The 23,001-nt window shown below is 40.7% G+C and overlaps 1 protein-coding gene across 2 annotated transcripts in view; it reads right to left on the bottom strand.

Annotated features, from left to right (window-relative positions):
* Positions 1-23,001, bottom strand: part of CCNY (cyclin Y) — a 214,857-nt gene that overhangs the window by 68,137 nt on the left and 123,719 nt on the right. For both annotated transcript variants that reach the window (XM_037835656.1, XM_037835657.1), the window contains one exon: positions 968-1,042. In XM_037835656.1, the coding sequence (XP_037691584.1) occupies positions 968-1,042 (75 nt within the window). The remainder of the gene's footprint in view (positions 1-967; positions 1,043-23,001) is intronic.

Below are 23,001 nucleotides of genomic sequence, written 5' to 3'. Positions count from 1 at the left end.
TTAACTAAAGATCACCAATATTACATCAGCATCATACTTTGCCAAAATCATTCTCTAGTCATTATGAGGAGTTACCAAGTGGTACACATGAACTTCATGTCTTAAATACATTTGGTTATTTTCCAGGCAATTTAGATCTTCTCTAAATTAGAGTTTAGCAATTTGCCAAGAGTCAGGGTTGGAATCTTGGAGGATTACAACACTGTAATACAGCATGCTGGTCAGTTCAATATCATTCAACAAGTTGCTCCTGCTGCACTTTTCTACTTTTCTAATAATAATTACTATGAATAATAATCATTCATTATTACAATGAATAATTCTATTCATTGTATACTCTATACAATGAATTACAAAATACAAGACAATTCTATTCATTGTATTGTGTAAGTTTATCTCTCCTTTGTAGCCAAGGGCCAGGAAACAGTGAGATAAGCCAGGAGCTGAAAGAAAGAGGAATTCCACAAACATCAGGGATGAACCACAAGGACCATAACATACACAAGAATAAACAGTGTTTTAGAAGTCTGGCAAAAAGAAAACATCTGTCCCTAGAGTACTGGTTCAATTCAGCTCTCAAATGATACCACAGAGGGAGTTAGTGGTGCTTTTATTTAAGGATTATATTTTCCTTTCTTACACATAGTGTTTAACAACTTCTGCTCTTTTGAGAATTTATGCAAATTTTCTGACTCTCGGGGTAGAAACATCTGGTATAGAATATACATAGAAATGACCCAGCTGTTTGGCAAAATGAGGATAGTTGCTTCAAATAGTAGATTATAAAATCATAACTCACTACAAAAGAAACCCCAAAGAACTCCCACCAAACAATATGCTGTGGGGCAAAAGAGTATTCTATTTCACCTTGAAAATGAAACTGGTGGGAAACCAAGACTTAGGCCAATGACCAGCATGAGTCTTTTTTTTTTTCTTTTTAAGATATATAAATAAATTTGTAACTTACCGTCCGTCTGAGATTTGCTGAGGAATATTGTGCTAGCCCGAGGATGGTCTGAAGGATTGAATTCCATGTTCAAATCTTTAAAGAAAGAAAAGGAAAATATATGAATAAACATCTGATAGCTAGGGAAATCCAGATAGATTTTTTTAACCTTAAATTCTTAATACATTCAAGGATTATGAAAACCTCCAGCTACTTTATTAATAGATACCTTTAGGTTCAAAATTGGGAGCACTACTATTTAGAAATTTGAAAAATTCATACATAAAAATTAGGCACTTGGCTGGACATGTATTAGCCTAAAATTCTATTTTCTTTTGAGAAAGTCTGCTCTGGACCCCGAATACTGAATAACAGCAGGACAGAATTATAAGACGCAGTTAAGGAGAATTATGTGCTGGAACCGACTCATCTACGCCCCAGGACAAGAAAAGTGGTATTTCCTTGTGAAAGGTGATTAAAACAGGACAGCTCGGCTGTTACACAGACTCAGCACCTGCACAGGCTGCTTAATTAAGATTGCTATTTTCTGAAAAGGCAAAATTTATCCCTTAGAACAAAGCCTTTAAATCGGTCTTCTGTAGTCCTAATCTGGGCCACAGATGTGTTTTGTTCAATCCATACCTTTTTTTTTTTTAATTTGAGACAACATATAATAATCAAAGGATTTTAAACATAACACCAAAAAGAAAAAAAAAAAAATCCAGATTTCCAACTTCTCTTGAGAAATCTCCAAGAGTTAGAGACTTGTCAGTGTGGCATAAACAACTTAGAATCCCATCATTGAAGAGTTTCTCCAGTTAAAAAAAAAAAAATGATTCTACAGGGAAAGAATGGTTAAGCAGAACAGAAGAATTAATTTAGCGGAGGGAAGAGAGAAAAGAGCAACATAATTGGAAAGTCAGAATGGTCTTTAAATCAGCTTAAAACATTGGAATGAAAACTATTTTGAGTTCAGTTATCTCTATAAATTTGTAAAGAAACCTAATCAACAATAAAACCAGATGGTATCTACTTAACTTTAATAGCTAACCAAGTCAAAGATAAAAGGAAAGAAAAACAATGGAGTTATATATACACCCCAGGCAACACCTAATCACTTACCCACAAAGAGATGTATTTTCAGCAAAACTTTGAAGTCAGACAATTTTTCCTACATCAGCCAATGGCTTACTGGACTAGAGCCCAACTTCTGGCTTTGTATTAACTTAAACAAACACCTATTTAATCTTAAACAAATGCTGCTTCAATTATCTGGCCCTTCCTCCTTGAGACCTATGTAAAGCTATACAGTAGGTTTAACAGCAATAGGCATTAAAGATTTTTGACAGAAGGAGAAAGAAGGGCAAAAGAGACAACACAATTTTCCAAATGTGCTTTGATTGAGCTGTTAGGCCAGAAATTGCCTAGTGAAAAACTATGAGGAGGGTTCCTACTCAACTAGGATCTTGTTTTAAAGATGCTAAACAACGAATGTGCTAAGTGGTGTTGTTTTGCTTTTTTTGAGGACCTCTGCATATCAAAAATAGCAAATAGGTAATTCCAACCCTGACGGATGCTGTTACCTCCTAAAACCTTAACCCATGGTACCCATGGCAAAGCATTCCCTGAAACACAATGTGCACACAGTGCCTAAATGCTGGCAGGGCAACCCCAAGAAATCTATCCTCTGCCAGTAGCTAAATACAGCCTGCGATAGTTTGAAGCTGCAAGGACCCCAGAAGATTATGTTCTTAAAGCTAATCCATTCCTGTGAACCTATTGTGGGTGGGACCTTTTGATTAGGTTCTTTCAGTGAGGCATGTCCCAGGTGGGTCTTAATCCTCTTACAGGAGCCCTTTATAAAGAGGATGAAAAACAGAGAGAAACACACAGAAGATAAAGCCATTGAAGCCAGAAGATGGAAGCAACAACCCAGAAGAGAAGGGAGAGACCAGAAGACCCTCCATGTGCCTTGTCATCTGCCAGAGCCCAGGATCGCCTGGAGCCCATCTCTTGTCTCTTCAGGGAGAAAGTGTCACCTGATGGTGCCTTGATTTGGACATTTCTCTCAGCCTCTAAACTGTAAGCTTATAAACTAATAAATCCCCATCATAAAAGCCATTTCAGGTATATTGCATTTCAGCAGCTTTAGCAAACTAAAACAGTGTGACTGCGAGTCAGCATTGCAAAATTACGTTTTATTCCTTCTGACTCATTCATCTACCAGACTAGTTTTCTTTAAGACCCACCTTTATTCTTAAAATATATTAGTAGAGGATTGTAAAATGTCCCAAATAAAAGGTATGAAGCTTTCTTTTTCAGAGTCGACCATGGAACCAAAATGATGCAAGATTTCTATTTAAACCCAAGAACTGTACTAGAGCACAAACTCTGACTACCTGGAGATTAGGATGCTCTAATGTTCACAAGCCCTCAAAATCGCTAGGAATGGCGAAGTCACAGTTTCTGAGAGAGGGCTTCCAACAATAGGGCATTTGTTACAGGAAGTAACAGTATACTTACATGGTGGACAGCTGTGCCACCATCAAAATATGATGTGGAAAGTATTTTATCAATATGGACATAGATATCCCATATGTCATTAGGTGAAGAAAGCAGCATGGTATCATTTGGGGAGGGGAAGAAGATGCATGTGCACAGAAAAAATATTAAAAGAATATACACTGATATTTGGTTACCTTTGGGTAATGTGACAGTGGTTTTGCTTTCCTGTGTTTTCTAAGTTGTCTGCATTGAACATATTTATGTTGATTTACATTTTTAACTTCTGTAATTTAAAAAAAAAAAAAAAAAAACTTATTTGAAAAAGCCACTTGTGGAAACTACCCTTGATCCTCTATTAGCTCTAGGTGATTGATTCTCCAGCATATGCTGGTGCTCACGGAGAGCCACTGAAGCTCTCAGCTGCCACAGCCAGAGCCCTTCCTTGGAGCCAGAGGAGACACGAACAGGCAACCAGGATGACTGAAGCCACAGCACTGCCCACTTCCTGTGGGAACCCATTACCAACATCGACACATAACTCCGAGGGACCCCTGGGGAGGCGCCCCTGCCCCCAGCAGCCCGTCTCTACCCTCCTCCTCCAGCATTCCCTCCGCACACCAGTGCCCGGCTGGCAGCAGCACTTGGGCTCTGCAAACGGAAACAGCCACGGGAGACAGGGGGAACCAAGCAGCAGGAACCTGATGAAGGCTACTCATCAAGTGTGATGTGGGTAAAGGGCATGGGGGGTCTGTTCACCTCCAGTGTTTGACACCATATCCAGGCTTCAAGAGATAAACTAAGCGCCAGGCTCAGTGAAGACAGAACTTGGACCAGAACCCGGTCTCTGGCTGGGATTCCAGAGCCCAGAGCTTTTCCCACTCTCCTGGCTGGGCCAGACCCTGCCTCAGTTTCCCGCAGTCCCAGAAGGCCTGGAGCTTGAACCAGCCAGTAGGATAAGGCTGATGCAGAGGGAAAAGGCAAAGACACTCGAGCTGAGCTCACAGAACCAATATGCTTTCTCAATTCTCCCTGGAATTTAAACTTTAAGATCCAGGTTTCCACACAAAGGAAAATTGAGGAATTCTTTCCTCTGGAAACAAGGATGCACTGTACTGCTGAGAAAAACTTCTGAGATCAGCTAACTTTTATTTGAAAACATGTACACATGTTTATACACATGAGGGAACACATTTTCATGAGGCTTCCTGTATGTTACTCAGAAAAAAAAAGCATATGACAATGGGCGGGTTTCCATTTTCCTCCAATACTAACTCAGATTTAGATTCCATCACCGTAGGGAGAAAAGCAGTACAGCTCTGCGCCAGGTGAAGGCCTGTGGGCCCCTTTTAGCAGGACAACTGGAGGGATGGATTCTTGATGTGAAGGTGGGCAAGGACTGGACCCGGCCTGACCCAGCCAGACAGACTGATCCGAACATGCAAAGAGGCAGATTGCACAGTGCTGACGCCCAGGCAAAGGCCCAAGTGCAGCCTCGGATCCTGAAGGAAACGGGGCAGTTACAATATGGGCCTTGGCAGGGGAACGCCAGCTTTCCAGAGAACAGAAAACGGAAACGGTGCCATTCTCACCAATCCTGCAAAATACACACCGTGGTGTCACTCAAACTGAACACTCCGAGGTCAAGCGTGATAAATCGGTGACTTCAGCCACAAAGGAAAGAATCCCAACACTGTCCAGAGTCAGGAAAATGATACCCCAATCATGTACGATGAGTTGAAACACACTCATCATAGTGGTCTAAGGTTGGCTCAGTGATGTTTCCAAATGACAAAAATCCAGGGAGTATCACACTCAGAATTAAACTGGTGAAACAAATGCTAAAGAATATGAATGACTTTGTTAAAGTGACTTCTAACTGACAGTATACTTAGGACCTACTTTAAAAATAAAAACTTAAACGTAAATTGGTCCCATAATCCTCCATCCATCCCCCTCCAAGTCAAATGCTCCTCATCCCTCTCAGAGGCCCACCTGAGACCCCCTCCTGCCCCATCCCGGCCATCTAAAGACCTGCCCTCCCAAAGTACCCAGAGCTTTGCACTCTTCCCACTTAACCCTTCTGAGCTCTAGAAGAACCTGAGTGCCAATTAACCCAGAAGAAATAATAACATAATATGCAAACGGTTACTCCACTGGGTATCCTTTGCATTTTAACAGGTAACACTGCTCTTACTTAAAAGAGGGATGCTCCCCTGGTTACTTCCATCCCGAGAAGAGACCGCAGTGCTTAGTCAGCCAGCGAGACCATGAAGAAGCCACCAACTCTGCTGCTGCAAGGAAGGTCAGCTCAAGGCCAGCCTCTGAGAGGGACGCAGAGAAGAGCAGGGCATGGCTAATCATTTAGTTAGGGAAACAAGATTAAATACATGAACACATTCGAGGACAGTACCAGACAGTGCATAATTAAGAACTAAACTGTGTGTGAAACATCTGACCAAATCCTACGAGACAGAGAATAGCATGCAAAAAATAAGCGCATAAATGAGGCACTATTGGTCAAAACAAAAACAAGAACAAAAAATAACGCTTTCTATTATTCCTGGCAACGCTATTCAATTTAATTCCATTAACGCATGCTTAAAATATGCTAGGCAAACATGTTTTGAGTCCCTACTGCACTGTATTCAGTCCTCACGATATCAAAAGATGACTCTGAAATACTATCCACCTTTCCACCTCACCATTACCATTTCTATTCCCTAAATGAAGTGATTTCATGGTGATAATAATGCATCCTTAATTCCAGGTAGCTAGAGTTAATTAATGGTGAGTCAAAGCATGTATTTAGCCGACTTCAAAATGTATCACATGATGTTTCTGTCACGTTTACCCACACAATTACATTGTGATTGGATAAATTAGCTTTTTATTAGACACTACAAGAGCATAAACACTAGGAGAATGGGAGAGTGTCAATGCCAGGCCAACCTGCCATGATTTTCATTCATTCAGCAAATAATTACTGAGCATCTTTTATGTACCTGGTACTGCTGTGCTCCAGATACTGAAGATACAGAAATGAACAAAACTGATCAAGCCCCAGCCCCAACAGAACATCATTTAAGTTGAAGCTGTGAAGTGGGGGGTGGGGGTGGGGGATGAAAGCCCATCAAAGATCCTCTATAAACTCTACAACCCACATTCTGAGAGGTGAAGGTCAATTATCCCTGAGTTCTGAAAATCACTGTTTTCCCCCAAAAGAAGTTCATAGGGGTGGAGTAACACATTTTATGACTTAAAAGATCTAGATTTGAATTCATCTCTGCTAGCTCTAAGACCTTGGCAATCTGAAATACTATTCTGAGCTCAGTATCCTTTTCCATAATTTATCAATAAGCAAGATGTGTGCCACAAAGTAAGTGCCCCATAAATGATAGCTATTAAAATACATTATGCCACATTGGAGTTCTCTGTATGAGTTTTGTATTCATTTTTACAACTGTCCTTTAAGTTTAAAATTATTTCAAAATAAAAAGTTAAAAAAAATAAAAACATAAACTTTCAATACATATATGTTAAATTAAACTTGGAGACACAAAAGACTCTGTTAAACCTTAATTACACAATTTCTTTATTCTAAGGAGTGCTGGCTTGAAATTCATGCTTAAAACTTCAGTTTCATCCTCCTGGTGTGTTCACCAAATTCTTAAAGAATGACAAGACAGGAGGCAGGAACTAGCCTCTGAGGCAGGAATACTTTTCAGAGAAAAGGCAAATTTTAAGAAGTGCTATGGAAACCTCAGAGCTGACCTCACTCTTTTGAATGGCTGCTTCTTTATGAGATGACGATGCTTATTAAGACATGTGGACACATTAAAATTACGGGAAAGTAGTTCTAAGAGTCTATTACCAGACTTTCAGGTGATAAAGAAAATATTCAGTCACCTTACTTTCAATCTGTTTCAGCTGAGCACAAGATGACAGAGTCCTTTTATTCAAAATTGAAAATAAATGAATCAGTATCTTACTAGCCAGTACAGTTCAGCAATATTCTTCTACGCCAGGTTTTCTTCTATCCTTTCCACAGCAGTCACAATGTAAGACGATCTGCAATTGCTCATCTCAGGTTTTAAGCTAGCATCAATTTTACTTTCAGTATGATAAAGGATCTAGATGATAAAATAATGCCTGAGAGAAGCAGTAGTCATTATCTACCATTGATGGTCCAGAAAACTGGACTAGCATAGAGTATAACAGAAAAGTGCAACAAGGTCTAAAATGCACTGGGTTTAGGATTGAGAAAAGAGGAGACACAAAAGATGGTCTGCACAAAACCGCCACTTACCACCTTGGCAGCCTTCCCTTTTATCACCAGGCCCCAGGCTGATCATTGTAACAGTAAATCATTCAGAAGGTTGGGTCAGCCACTGGGCACAACCCAAAGGACTCACTAATTTTGTGATAGTTTTGGGAACTTAATGGTAGAAAGTCTACTTTGATTTAGAGGCAAACAGATGGTCAAAATCTCAAAATTTCAATTTCAATTTTAGGTAGCTCACATTTCCAAATGTGGCTATGATTTGGAAAGCAATGATGAAATCAACAAATAAAGACGGTCAGTTTCAAAACCAGAACGGTTTACTTTTATTTTTAAATTTGATTTTAAATCAGACTGGTTTACTTTTATTACTATACAACTCACTGAAAATCAGTGATTGGCTCCATCCACTGGTGCCAATGAGATCAAAATCAAGAGCCTGACCCAGCTGGTTTGCTTCCTTCAGCTGCCATCGGGCAATCCACAGCCTGTATCACACCCCTATTTATAACAACCACTGCTGCTACTGCTTTGGCAGCAAACTGCTGTGCCCGCAATTCCAATTAATTCTAAAGCCATCTTTTCTGTCCCCACTGATCTGAAGTTTATTCCTCACGATCCTTCCAGCACTTTTAAATTTGGCTCTGATTTGCTGTTTTTGTGCTCTACTTTCAGCTGCCTCTCTCTGAGTGCGACGTGTGCTTGTGCGTGTCACTGTATATTTACATGTGGGTCCCAACATCAGATCTCCCTGGGTGTGGGTCTGATGTGTCTCTCCCTGTGTGCAGTGTTCTGTGCACACACACCTGTCTCTCGCGCTCATCTGCCCTCTGACTGTCTAACTCTCTTCTGTCTCTATCTCCCTCTTTCCATCCTGCCTCTCATCTCTCTTCCATTCTCTCTCTTTTACTCCCTCTCTTTCCATCTCTCCATATCTGTCTGGTCGCCCTGCCCGCCCCTCCACTATCTCTTTCTAATGGTCCACCTTAGGATGAACCAAAGGAAAAGGGAAGATCCTAACATTAAGACTGAAGACAGACTGTTCTGCCAACATAACAGGCTAGATAACCTAAAAGCTCCCATGCTACAGGCACTTAGAAATGCTAGATAAAATGTAACACATCCTTTTAAACGTCTAGGAGCATTTGGCAAGAAAGTAAGAGAAATGACCTGAGGCCCAAACCAAAGAAAGAACTGAACCCTTCTGGCAAGGCAGAAGCTATGCGGAGCCAGGGTCTTGGGTTTTACCTAGGGTGACCACCTGCCCTGGTTCACACTGCTATCCTGGCATAATTACTAATACTAAACCCCTTTCCTCTCAAAAGAATCTTGGCTTGTAAGTCGCCTTAGTGTGAATGTTCCTGCAGGACACGATATAAGCCCTTAGAGAAGCCAGGAGTCGGGACTAATGCTTTTATACACAGCTGGAACCCTCAGAGGGCTATATTATCAGTTAAAAAATGAAACTAGAGAAAAAAATCATCCAAAGACCTGAAAGACGAAAAGAAGGCTAGGCTGGAGGGTGGGGAGGGATCTCTCCGTAACTGGGAACCACGGTCTGTCTGTAGCCCTGCTGTACTTTTGGGTTCTACTCTACACGTGGAATCCAAGACATCTCTGGAAAAGGAATTAACACCAAACTGGTCACATCTCATTGACACCCCAAGGTGCCTGACAAAAGTTGTTTTAAAGCCACTCTAGAAAAACCTGCCTCCCAGAACTACAACAGATTATGCCCTCTAAAGACAGGCAAGTTTACCATCCAAAAGGGTAAGACATGGGAGGAAACAATCCATTTAGAGGAAGAATCAGGAGACACAGAAAACAGTAAGAGTAAGCCCTCAAGGGCTCTGAATAACAGAACGATTGGATAAAGACCATAAAATAAATATGTGTCCAATGGTTAAACACAAGAAATAAATAAAAATATAAGGGAAAAAAGAAACTCTGGAAAAAGAATATGGAGTTTTGACAAAGAACCATGTTATATGTGTGTATAGGCACCCACACACGCATACAAACACATACATATTCTAGGAAAAAAACAGTCATTGAAATCTAAAACTCAATGCAGATCAGACACACCTGAACAGAGAACTGGTAAGCTGAAAAACAAATATGAGGAAATCACCTAAGAACAAAGCACAGAGATAGAAAGATACATTGTATAGAAGAAAAAAAAAAAAAAAGGTCCAACTAATAGTTCTAAATTCCATTACCATTCAGGACAAGAAAAATCTTTTAGAAAATTCCTTTAATCTGATAAAGCCTAATCTGCCAAAAACCTACAGCAATCATCATACTTAATGGTGAAAATCAGATGGACTCTCATTAAGATCAGGAATGAAGATAGGACCCGGACATCTTCAACTCAATACTGTATTGGAGGTCCTTCCCTAGTCAATGAAGCACAACAAGAAAAAAATAAAATGAAGGGGATATATTGGAGCAGAAAGGAAGAAACAAAACAACAACAGCAAAAATTGCATGTAATCGTCTACACAGAAAATTTAAGCTGCTTTAAAAAATCTATCAGTGCTGAATATAACACAAACTAGAAAAAACAATTTCACTCTTGCTGTTAGAAACAGTGTGCTACTTAAAGGAGTGGTACCACCCCCTTTACCCTAGGGGCATTTAGAAATGTGTGGGCACATTTTGGGCTGTCACAATGACAAGTGGCTGCTGCTTGTCTGTAACACTGCCTCAAATAACAAAAATCCAGGCCTCGGAATGCCAACAGGGTATTCAACAGTGGCCTAGAGCAATAAATAATTTGTGAATTTAATAACAATAATAATATAAGAACAATTTCATTTACTAAGCAATAAAAAACCAAGAAACCTATCAATAGATTGAATCAAGGCTGTATAAGACTTTACAGAGAAAATTAAAAATTTTTTAAGAGCCAAAATAAATATATCTATATATGGATATATATACAGATATCACACACACACATACATATACATGCATGTACAATTACGCACACACACTTCCTTACTCCGTGTACCCTCTGTGTTCTGGGGACACACATGTCTACCCTATGTCAGGCACTGCACTGAACGCTGACCTGGGGATACAGCAGTGAACATGGCAGGCAGGGGCTCTACTCATAGAATTACCAACTTGAATGTTTGAAAGTTGGAAGACTATCTTTCTGTCTGGTCACAGTTCACATTGTAAACTAATTTCTTTCATTTTAAAACTGAAAATTCAAGTCGTAGCTTTTCTAGGATCCTTGTTTCAACCTAATATTGCCTCCCGTGAGCGTTTCCCTGAATACTACAATATCCACTAGAGGTCAGGCAAGGAAAAACATTAAAAGGGGTATGAAAAGTCAACACGGCAGGGAAGGGGGAGGGTGGGGTAAATAGTAAGAGCAACAAGATAAATGTTAGTGCCTGCTCACATCCACATTAGATCTAATAGAAGCACAGGTACAAGCTGACACATCCAAAAATCCAAGAATGCTCAATTATCTGTGAACCTTATTTTTCCCTGTCATTTCTCTGGTGGGTACACAGGCTGCTGGGGACTTACATGCTTAGTCACTGCTCCTCTGCATAACTGGCCAGGTCTGCCTGTCTGACTTGTTCCCTGATCCTCACCTCCTATGTTGTACTGCAGCAACACTACACCATCACACAATTTTCTTTCAGTTTTTTATCGGCTTAACCACCTGCCAAGAAACCCTCTCTAGGTCTGGCCATCTGGTCAACTCCTGCTCCCTCCTCAAATGTCAGGTTGAGGGATATGGTCCCTGAAGACCTTTCTGACTCATCTAGGGTGTGCTTAAGTGCTCTTCTCCTTCACTCCCAACAAGCTTAGTACATATGCCTGTGTTTTATCAATTTTCTTATCTCCCCATAACTGTTGGTTTGCATGAGTGCTCTCTGAATGTATATGGACTAGAGGAAATGCTATTGGCTTTACGGTAGGGCAGAGAAGACATCACAAAACAGAGGAGAGTTCAGCGGGCCTGACAAAAGGAAAGTGTTGGACGAATGGGGTGGGGGGGCTCATTTCTGCCAGAAGGAAGAAGATGGGTCAAGGTGGACAGAGAAGAGCCAATTTGGGGACAGCAGGCATGTGTGACAAGACTGGCGGAAGAGAAGTGAAAGAAAAGGAAAGGAAAGGTGGAAAGGAGGATTTCAGGCCAGATGAGTGTAAAAGAGCAACAAGATTTTTTCTGTGGACAAACCACTGATGTTTTTTTCAACAATTTAAATTTGACTGCTGGTGCTTACATTTAAAAAGACATCCATTAAAAGGTGTTCAAGGTAACATGAGAAGTCTAAAAAGGAGAAAAGATAAAGCATTCATCAAGTAAATTAGTTTAACAATGTTTAGTTTGTCATGGTGTCAGATTATTAAGCATTTACTGCAGAACTTCAGGTCAATCAGGGTACAGGGTAAAAAAAAATTGGAACTGAAAGGTAAAAGAGTGAATTCTAGTCTTTGCTTGGCCACTTGAGCAAATCATGTTACTTCTCTGAGTCTCAAATTTCCTCAACTATAAAATAAGGCTGATGCAAACAGCTCTCTCTGCCTCATTAGGTCCTGGGAAGACCATTGGGATAAAGCAGGTGAAAGCCAGTGGGATTTGGGGACCACGGCACAAAGGTTGATGATGGTTATTTTCCATTAGAATCAATACCACCTTCATACAGAAATGGCATTTACTCTATCATGTGTACAAAGACCAATGGTTCAACAATAATTAACAACAAATCAAATAATAGAAATAATATAAAAGGCTGATTAAGTGAAATTCTCTTCTCAACAATTTAAGGAAAAGAAAAGAAGAAAGAAAAACTGGCAAGGAACAACCGTTAACTCAAAATGCAGATAACTCCAGGAGAAAGACTTTCCTAACAACCCAAGGTCTCCTGAGATGCATGAATTAGCACTATCATTGAAACAAAAAAAACCTGGATTGTTGATATTCTAATAACAGGCAAGTAACTAGGTATTTTAAGTACAGAGGGATAACGATGAAATCTGCTGTTGCAGATGACTAAAAACTGTCCTTTTAAATGATACCCTGAAAACCAGTAAAAAGACATTGACTCTGCTATCATTAATTAATTCAATAGCCAACAGATATTTACTGAGAATCAAGGAGGCGTAGGCAAGAAATACAATTACAGGACCCTATCACCCTCCAGTGTTGGAAGCCTGGGGGTGGGGACGTGAGGCAGACAAGTCAACTGGCCAAAGAACTTTGCCAGGGTTAAGTGCTGGGGGAGAACAAAGGAGACCTCCAAGGCTTGCTGGAAGAACGGGTTAGCTGCCCAGGTTAAAGAGGCAGAGGAATCAATATATCAAAGACACGAAGGTTAAGAGAAAAAGGGAGACCAAAAGAGCATAGAACAACACAGGGCCTTCCACACATACTATAAAATAAGGAAGAATATAGTGAGCAAATGGTGAGAAAAGGTTCATAAGAGAGTTTGGATTTTCTCTCAAGGGCCCTAGGACATTACCAAAGGAGTGCAATGATATGATCAAACATGTATTTAAGGAAAATCATTATGGCTGCCAAGTAGGGAGGTGGGGGTGGGGGGTGAGCCAAAGGACAAGACAGGACAGGAAGGAGGGGTATCAATTGGGAAGCTGTTGCCATGATCCAGGTGGGAAGGGAACTGAGAGAAGTAAATGATTGAAGATATACAGGAGAACCACAGCACCTTGGTAAGTGATTTCAGAGAGTTGAGGCAGGAGGACAGAGAAGCACCCAAGATGACAACCAACAGCTGACAATGGGGCCACTGGCCTAGATAAGGGACAGAGTAGAGAGCTGGGAAAATCCAGTTCAGCAGCAGACTTGCTGCTGGGTTTAACACACTTGTGGGAAAACAATGGCCTGTTACTCCACTTAAACGCCATGTACTTACAGCGACGCCAAATGCCTTAGGCTGCTCCTCTTTCCCATTTCCTAGGAACTTCTCCCAGTCTAAACAACATAAAATGCCAGCATCCTGAACACTGGGCACCCACCCCACAGGGCACCGGTGTTCTGCATTTTCTCTGCCACTCCTGACCTTCAGTGGTCTGGCTGCTTTGTTGATTAACAGGAAGACGTCAATGCTGTGAATTTACTTCCCAAATCAGGCTTTTGACTGATTACTTTCGAGTAAATGATGTTATAAATTTTAAGCTCTGAAAGCATTTCTTTATCATTTGCGTATGTCCATAAATTATGAAAGGAGCTTTTGATTTTTTGCCTTTTTCTTTTCTCGCCAAGTTGAGGACATACTGCCAAATTTAATAATAGTTTTGTAACTATTATAATAAATCTTTTTTAAAGTTCTGCTTGACATAGGCTTCCTGAGGTGTTGGTACATGATGTCATTTGTTATCAACTTGTAATCTCTTAGCTTCATTGATTCTTTTTCCTTTCTAAACTTGAGGCTGCCTGGGGTTTATGGTTACACCCTGATCCAGGGTTTCAGTATTCATTACCCTCCACTAGCTTGGGCCTATTTAGGATAGGATTCTAAAGTCATTGATATACTTTCTTCTGGCAGATTCAATCATTTATATACATACATAAAAACATACACATACATATATTGTCTTTTGCAATTCTACTCTGCATCACCTGAGTTAGCATATTCTCTGTCCTTTTTTTATTAAAGTAATAGATGCTTTTTTAAAGTTAACTCTCTGGGTAACAAAGAGCAAAGGGAAGAAACTAGTGTTTATTAAGCATCTATCATGTGCCAGGAATATGGCATATCTAGTTAGTCCTCAAATGCACCTTTTTTTTTTTTTAATCTTCATTTTATTGATATATGTTCACATACCACGCAGTCTACAAAACAAATCGTACTTTCGATTGTTCACAGTACCATTACATAGTTGTACATTCATCACCTAAATCAATCCCTGACACCTTCATTAGTACACACACAAAAATAACAAGAATAATAATTAGAGTGAAAAGGAGCAATTGAAGTAAAAAAGAACACTGGGTACCTTTGTTTGTTTCCTTCCCCTATTTTTCTACTCATCCATCCATAAACTAGACAAAGTGGAGTGTGGTCCTTATGGCTTTCCCAATCCCAAATGCACCTTTTGAAATGTGCATTAACTAACCCTATCTTCAGATGAATAAACAGAGAACCAAACCATACAAGGTCAACACCAGGCAGAACTATGATTCAAAACCTAGCAGGTCTGAATAATCTTCCATATATGTGCCACTGACTCTCACCGGGCATCCTTCCAGTGGAAGACATCAATTAGAAGTCAAGGTCACAACAACTGACACAAGATAGTTCTAAGGAGGCAAGCCTTCACTTTCACTGTATAAAATTACCCAGCTTACCAATGGGTTATATATTCTAAAACTGTATTTTCAAACTGGCTTTCTGTAACCATTTTCCCAGGCACCCCAAATGTGAAGGCATAATGTATTTGATAGACAAAACAATCCTGAAATTTCTGGAATACCAGAAAATACCGCTCCTCTCCTTCCTTTCCAAGGGCAAAGCATCAGGGCTACCCAGAGGCCCCTGGTAAAGGAGCCCCTCCTGAGCTGGGATGCAGAAAGCACTGCTATCTTGGCAGCACCCAGTACTGACTTGCAGGTGCCTGGGGTGGAGAGAATGGCTAGTATTTCTCAACTGAGGGTGGGGGTGGCTTTTCAATCCATCACCACCCCCCATTTCCCAAAGACCCCCACACCTTGAGAAGCTGCCACAGAGAGCCACTGTGACGGATGGGACTGTGCCACCTGCAGCAGGTAATAAGGACAGAAAGGTACCTCTGCTACACATTTCTGAAAGTTAATATGCTCTCCCTTATATTTAGAGTTAGTTCGTCTTGGCTTCCAGCCTCAGGGGGGCTCCCACAGTCCAGTTCACTGAAGTCTCCTGGTTTTCAGGGGATTCTAGCAAAGCCCTTTTCTGGGGGATCCTCTCTGATCACAATGGCAAAGCAGCAGTAAAGGGGCAAGAGCAGGGATGAAGAGAAACTGTGGGGGGGTGGGGGGCTGGGTAGCAGTGCACAAATGACCCAGTAACAAGACTGGAATTCTCGTATAGCTGGTAAACCAGCTCTTACACAATTCCAAAAGAAGCCTTCAAAAGAGTTCACCTTCTTATCACTTTTTCTGGTACAAGGAAAATGTTAAAAAAATAGATCAGGGTGATCAATGAAACACTACATGATGGTAATGTGATCAACTGATTGTATATTTTGGATGATTATATGATGTGTGAATAAATCTCATTTAAAAAAGTAAATGAACAATGGGGGGAAGAGGTGAATGGGATGTTTTAGATGTTCTTTTTTTATTTTAATTTTTATTTTATTCTTTGGAGTAATGAAAATGTTCAAAGTTTGATTGTGGTTATGAAAGCACAACTATATGATGATACTGTGAACAACTGATTGTACACTTCGAATGATTGTATGTTATGTGATTACATGTCAATCAAATTGCATTAAAAATGAGTTCGCTTAAAAAACAACTGCTTTGAAAAACAATGTTTCTTTGGACAAAAAATGTTATGTTGTTATTTTAGTGAAAAAAAATCAGTTTTATGATTTGATAGTAACATTCATATTCAATCATCAAAATTTCTATTCAATTCACTATTGAAAGGCAGATAGAATTTAGGGCTTAGATGTAAGGCCTTGATTGTCTAGATTTAGGATCAAACTCCAGGACTGAGTTTTCTGGAGTCTGGCCACCATTCAAGCAAATGACTTGCGTTTGGGGGACACTGTGAAGCAATGTACACTGTGTAAGACATGGGTAAGGCATGTGTGTGTGTGTGCTGAGGACCAAGAGAATTCAGTCCACAGAAAGACTAATTTATGCACTTAGAAGCGGGCTGGATTGAAGACGCATGCAGGGAAACGACGGGCTTGGGAAGCTGTCCACACCGTAATTCCAGTGCTCCAGGTGGACCCAGCCCTCAGTCCGCCCGGCCCGCCCCCCCTCCTATGGTTCCACTCCTCACAGTCGCTCCCCGTTTTCTACTGTGACTGGATGGCTGAGCCCAATCTCCACCTACAAACTCCTCTGACAACAAATACTGCTATCTTGTTCACCTCAGTACACTTTCTTGTGTGTAACATGGAGCATTATTTACCATGTATGCCCAGAAAGTGATGAAGTAACAAAGCAAATAAACAGTCAGCTGAAAATGAGGAAGTAACCAAGTAAGGAATATTGTCAGACCGTATCATGTCACATTACTTCACTGCTTCATTTATGACACTTTAGAACATTTTATTTAACAGGGTGGATAAACAATAAATGTTCCACAAATATTTCATGCTGATTATTTCCTCAGCTTCTGCTAAAGGTGTTCTGCTTTTTCTCTTCCATTTGTTCAGACCATATGTATAATGACAGCCTGGTACTTACCACGTGTGTGTTATGTGCTGGGCACTGCATGAGGCGTTTTACCTACATGAAATCCAGTTCCGCACAATAACCTTGAAAGTCATGATAGTTTTGCTCACCGTAAATATTCTTTTAAATTAAAATATACATACAGAGAGAGAGGCTCAGAGAAGTCAAAGAGCATTCCCAAGCCCACAGAGCTACCAATGATATTTTAAGCCAGAGAGATGTGCCCAATGACGAAGGTCATTCTTCTCCATCACGCAATGCTACGTCTCCATGAAGCCACCTCTGGCAACAGAAGATCCTATTTACTGTTCCCTGCCGCTTCACAACAGTGGAAGAGCAGACTGAAAGCTACCAAGGGCGGAGGTCCTTATGGCTCCCATCTTGTCATTTCCAGGCTGTCAGATGTTGTTTCAGGCTGTTATGGGTTGAATTATGTCCCCCCAAAAGATACGTTGAAATCCTAATCCTAGTATACCTCAGACTGTGACTTTATTTGGAAATAGGGTCATTACAGATGGAATTAGGCCAAGTCTGAATTCTGTGGGGTGAGCCAGAAGCTGGAAATTCTGGTAAGACTTAATGTTGATTTCTTGAGCAGCCGACTGGAAAAGCAGAGAGGAGTAGAAGGTGTCCTCTGGAGGTAGAATTGCTTCTTCTGGAAACCACAGCACCTGCTCTTAAGGCTGATGGATGAGGCCCACCCACATTATGGAGGAAAATCAATCTACTTTACTTAGTAAAGTCAGCTGATTAGAGATGCCAATCAGATCTACAACATATCTTCACAGCAACTTCCAGGCCAGTGTTTGACCAAACCACTGGTCATCATAACCTAGCCAAGTTGACACGTATATTTAACCATCACAGTCCTTACATTTACCTCAGCTATAACTCCCCCCAACACACACTTTTTTTTTTTTTTTTTTTTTCCTTTTTAAGCAGCCAGGGACTGGAAGATCAGTTAACTAAACTTATCAGACCTGGTGTGAAGGACCCCCTCCAGCATACAACAGGATGCAGAGGGGAGGGGTCTTCTTCCATCTTAGTCCCCAGGATGCATCCGACAAAGTAACGGGCATTTAAATAGAAGATGAGTCCTGAAGGCACCATGGGAAGGGGCAGGTGCTCCAGGAGCCGAGGTGCCTGTGGGAGCTGGGGAGGGTGCATCACCATTTTCCCGTCGGCACTGTTACACTGTGAGCACTTTCAGTAAAACGTCATCTCTTCTGCCACATGACTTCCCGAAAAACCCTAGAAAATGTGGACTGAGTGCCGATTCTGAGCCTGACTTGTTGAAATCTTGGCCTACCCCCCCACCTCCTGTCACAGTGCCCAGAAAGCCACCACCTCATCCCCCTACTCCCTGGGAGATCCCAGGACATTCTCCAGTGCCAGCTGCGGCCTCTAAGCCCTCCACGCCCAGCTCTCCCCCCCACCCTGGCACCCCCCTCATCTCTCTGGATTCTACTAAGGAATCCCATCGGAGCGAATTTCCACCTAATTAATTCTAAACTTTTCCGGGCCAAAACTTTATTTTAACAAGCTAAAATATGAATAATATAGCTAATTAAAGTTCCTCTTCTATAATTAGCACCCATGGTTAAGAATCTTTTATAAATTCTATACAACCTAGAACAAGTAAATTCAGGAAATGTAATTCCAACAAACTGTGGCAGCAGAAAAAAGTTGTGATTCCACCCACCCTGGAAAGAGAAGGGGGCAAGGATCATTGCACCAAGGTAACCTATCCTAGCATGCAGTTGCTGGATCCACAACTTGGAGGTGTACATGGGGCCCAGCACACCAATATCCCCCCAAAGCCCACTTCCTCTGCAGCAGTCAAGCCCAAAGACACAAGATCTAACACCCAAAAACACACAAAAACACTACTTCTTCCCTTATAAGGAGGAAAGCACTGCTTCCAATTTTTTTAAACAAAGAACATGCATATACCATGCCCCACTCTATATGTGGAAAGAAGGGAAAGAAACTAAAAAAAGAAAAATAACAGTTATAATAGGGAATTGTTTTTAGAGAGAATTCAACTCATTTCTGCATATATGATTTCCCCATAAGAAAGTCTGAATTTGGATTACAGTTAAAATAAATGTGGGGGTTCCAATATGAAGATAAAATATAGATCTGCTTTATGATCTAGTCAGCAGTGATTTCTAGCAACCCACAAACTTTTATTGCATCATCTATCAGAAAAAAACACCAAGAGACAAGGCTTTCCTGTACTCAATTCTGACTGACCAGCAAGAAATGATGGATTGGGAAAGTATATGCAATAGAGACTTGTGGAAAAAAATGACCATGTAACCATAATTTCAAAAAGAGACGAGTAAGCAAACACTGATTCTACACTAAACTGTAGCAAACCCATCTTCAAAAAGTTCAGAAAACCGAGATTCATCACCAGAGATTTTAATGAGGGATAACACTCAAGGCAGACAGAGAAAATCTTACAACAGAAATCATGGCAGTGTAATCAAAATTTCATTCTCAAAGAGAGTGAAAAGGAGAAAGCACATAAAGAAATTAAATAAACAGGATTATAAAAAGATATCTGAGATGAAAAAAAGAATATATGATTCAGGACAAACATAGTGGAACCAACCTGTTAGAGAAACGGCTGGATCACTAAATGCAGGCTGTGAATTATATGGTGTTTTCTTCCTCAGCATTTTCAGAGAACAAAGAATCAGTTCACTACTGGATTCAGAGGGCATAATAATACCAACAGATGACAGAGAAAGCAGAACCAGTCAACCTTTTTTTGTAGCTATTTGTATCTATAAAATCAGAAGATTGTTTATTCAGTCTCTGGACATGCCATTGGATCATTTTTTTGTTCCTACTGTCAAATTCATGGTCAAATCTGTAAGTGAAACAATCACCTGTCAGCATTTTACTTACTTTTCAAAAGTGATATGCAACTTACATTTTAAGAAGAAAAAGAAGATTCAATCTAGGATATTCTTCCTACTGTATCCTCGTTCTGTAACTACAAAACCTGCCTTTCAGACATTCAGATTCTGGGGAAAGACAGAAAGAGAATACTGTGGCCTCTGAGCATCACCTCAGACACAAGGCAATGCGATGCAAGACTAATGATAAAATGTGAGATGCAACCACTGAAGTAGAGCCATCCAGAATTTAATCAAGTTGGCTGAGCTTGGGAGGGAGGGATAATAATAGGGAGCCAGATGGACAAGATTTGCATTCAGAAAAGCTACACTGGAAGATCCAAATAAATGTACTTCAGAGCGGTGCCACCAAAGATCTGCTGCCTGGTGTAATAAAACCTGAATTAAAACCATCACAAAAACAAAAACATTTAAACAACCCATTTCAATTCTAAAGCTGAATCAATAATAAGGCAATTAGCCCAGCACAAGAGAAGTTCTGTCCTGATTCTTTTCTATTCCATTTGGGTGCTCAAGAGTTGCTGCCATTGGACATCAGACTGCCCCAGGATGCACTGAGAGAGAAAGACACAGAGACGCAGAGAGAGGATGCACAAATTCTCTCTCCACAACCACATGGTGAGTGAGGAAGGCAACTTTACAGTCCCAAACACACGTGCAAGTGCAATTATACATGTGCCAGTGTACACCAACCCACACTATTCTGCAAAACATATGAGACACAGGGAAAACAGAGAAAAACACTGTGCTATTCCATTGCAATAGTTTTCTCAGCATTCTAAAATCAACAACACACCTCTATTCTCTATTTGAAAATTTCAGTCAATCAAGTGGCTATTAAAAATAAGAAATGTTACTTGGTGGCTGCTTACTGCCTGAACTTGGGGTCCAGGACAAGCATGACATAACGAGCTTGTCCTTCAAAAAGAAAAAATGTTACCAGCACTGTGCTTTGATTTCAGTGATTGTTTTACCTGGTGAGAGGAAGAAGTATTTTCTTCCATAATTAGAAATGTCCAAGACAATTAATTGTCAACAATGTAGCGAAACAATGGTTATTGTATCCAATGGAAGGACACATCCCATTCCAAGACACCTGAGACCCTGCAGGTAAAATGTCTTTCCAAGTGTTACATTCACAGCGATCCACCCACACAATCCTCTTAAGAAGCTACTATGGCAAGATTTTGTTTTAAATCGTTGTCAGCCTTCTGCGCAAAGACGCACTGGGCCTTCCTCTTATCCCGGCAGGCTCATCTGGGAAGGAGGGCGATTAGACAGGCAAGCCAGAAGGCAGGCTACCTGTCAGATTCCGGTGCTTCATAGACTCACTGGGTCCTGCGATGGGCCCTGCAACAGGCCTCCCTCAGCACTTTGCAGGCCCCACCTCCTCCAGGGACAAGATCACCCAGGGCCTCCCTGGCCAGTTAAAGGCAATGCCTGGACCCCAAGTTCAGGCAGTAAGCAGCCGCCCGAGCAAAGGTATCAGATTCCCATTTTTAACTGAGCCTTCTGGCTGCTGTGTGAAGTCCTCCCCCACTGACGGAGACCCTGCTAGCCACTTCTAAGTCTACCCTATTCACGATCAGGTTCTCCAGTTTTTCCAGGAAGTCGGGTTCAGAATGGAAAGCGGTGCTTCGCCCCGTTTACTTCTGCTTGTTATGCCACCACCGCTCGATGAATTTCACAGTCCATTACAGGTGATGAGCTTTTCTGTAAACCTGCAATTAACCTGCTTGGCTGAGTCTTTCCTACAAGCTTCATGTGCTTTTCCTCTGGATGCTTCTGCACCATGTACACTGAGGTGGCTCCTATGTCGAGGGATGTAAAGGCTCAGGATCACTGGACTGTAAAATCGGGTGCTCTGACCCCAGGTCTGGGAGTCACCCCAAGCTGGACTCATGCTCCTGCTTGGCCACCGACAGTGGCATGATCCTGGGCAAGTCTAAACCTCTGTCTCAGATGTTGCCAGGATGAAAACTACAGGATTCCTACTCACAGATGGAAAAAGTAAAGGCAGGCAGAAAAAAAAAAATCTTGAATTCACTGTCTTAGGTAGTACAGTGTTTCTCAACCCTGCAGGAGATTATGAATCAATTTAGAGAACTGTGACCCATTTTTTTTAAAAAGGGAAACAGAAAAGTTCAGAACGTAATAAAATATATGGAATGCATCATAAGTAGTAAGGATAAGAATTGTTCCAGGTATGCTTTATCAATATGAAGCACAGATTTAGACTCAGATGTCCATGTTATTATATCGGTCATAATCAAAAAAGTTGGAAAGCCACTAGTAAAACACCAATGTGGTTACTAGAGATAGTGCCTAACTGCACAGAGAGCCTTAAATATGCCAGAGTTTTCTTTCACCCACTGATTAAAATCCTTTAAACCATCTGGTCATTAGCGATAAAGAAGTAATTTAAAAGAATCCAAAATAAGCTACCACATACTGCCCAACTTAGTTTTCCAATAAGTAGCTTTTGCTAATTCAAATATCAGTACCATGTACCTTCTCATCTAGTTAAATTCTGTAGTTTGCATCTGAAGCCTTGAAACTGATTATACCCTTTGAGCAATTAAATTCCACTCCTGGGAACCCATCCTACTGAGATGATCTGAAGTGCAGACAAAACTTTAGGCACAAAGATGTTTTTTACTGCATTATTTATAATAGGAAAAGGAAAATGTAAATAACCTAGATGTCCAGTAATAAGGGACTGAATAATTAGGTGGGAAATTTACAATATGGAAAATTATGTAGCCATTAAAAATAATGTCCGTAAAACACTTAAAACATTTGTAATTGGGGAAATACTTCTGTTTATCATGCTAGGTGAAAGGAAAGATATAAAATTTTATATGCAGTACCATCACAATTATGTATTATGTATGTGCGGGGGTTTGGGTTTGTTTTCTGGGTGGTGGTGATTTTATTTTATACAAATTCAGTCTTTAAAAGTAAG

The sequence above is a fragment of the Choloepus didactylus genome, chromosome 5 (genome assembly GCF_015220235.1).
Source record: "Choloepus didactylus isolate mChoDid1 chromosome 5, mChoDid1.pri, whole genome shotgun sequence".
Classification (NCBI taxonomy): domain Eukaryota; kingdom Metazoa; phylum Chordata; class Mammalia; order Pilosa; family Megalonychidae; genus Choloepus; species Choloepus didactylus.
This window is presented reverse-complemented; position numbering and strand designations above follow the sequence as displayed.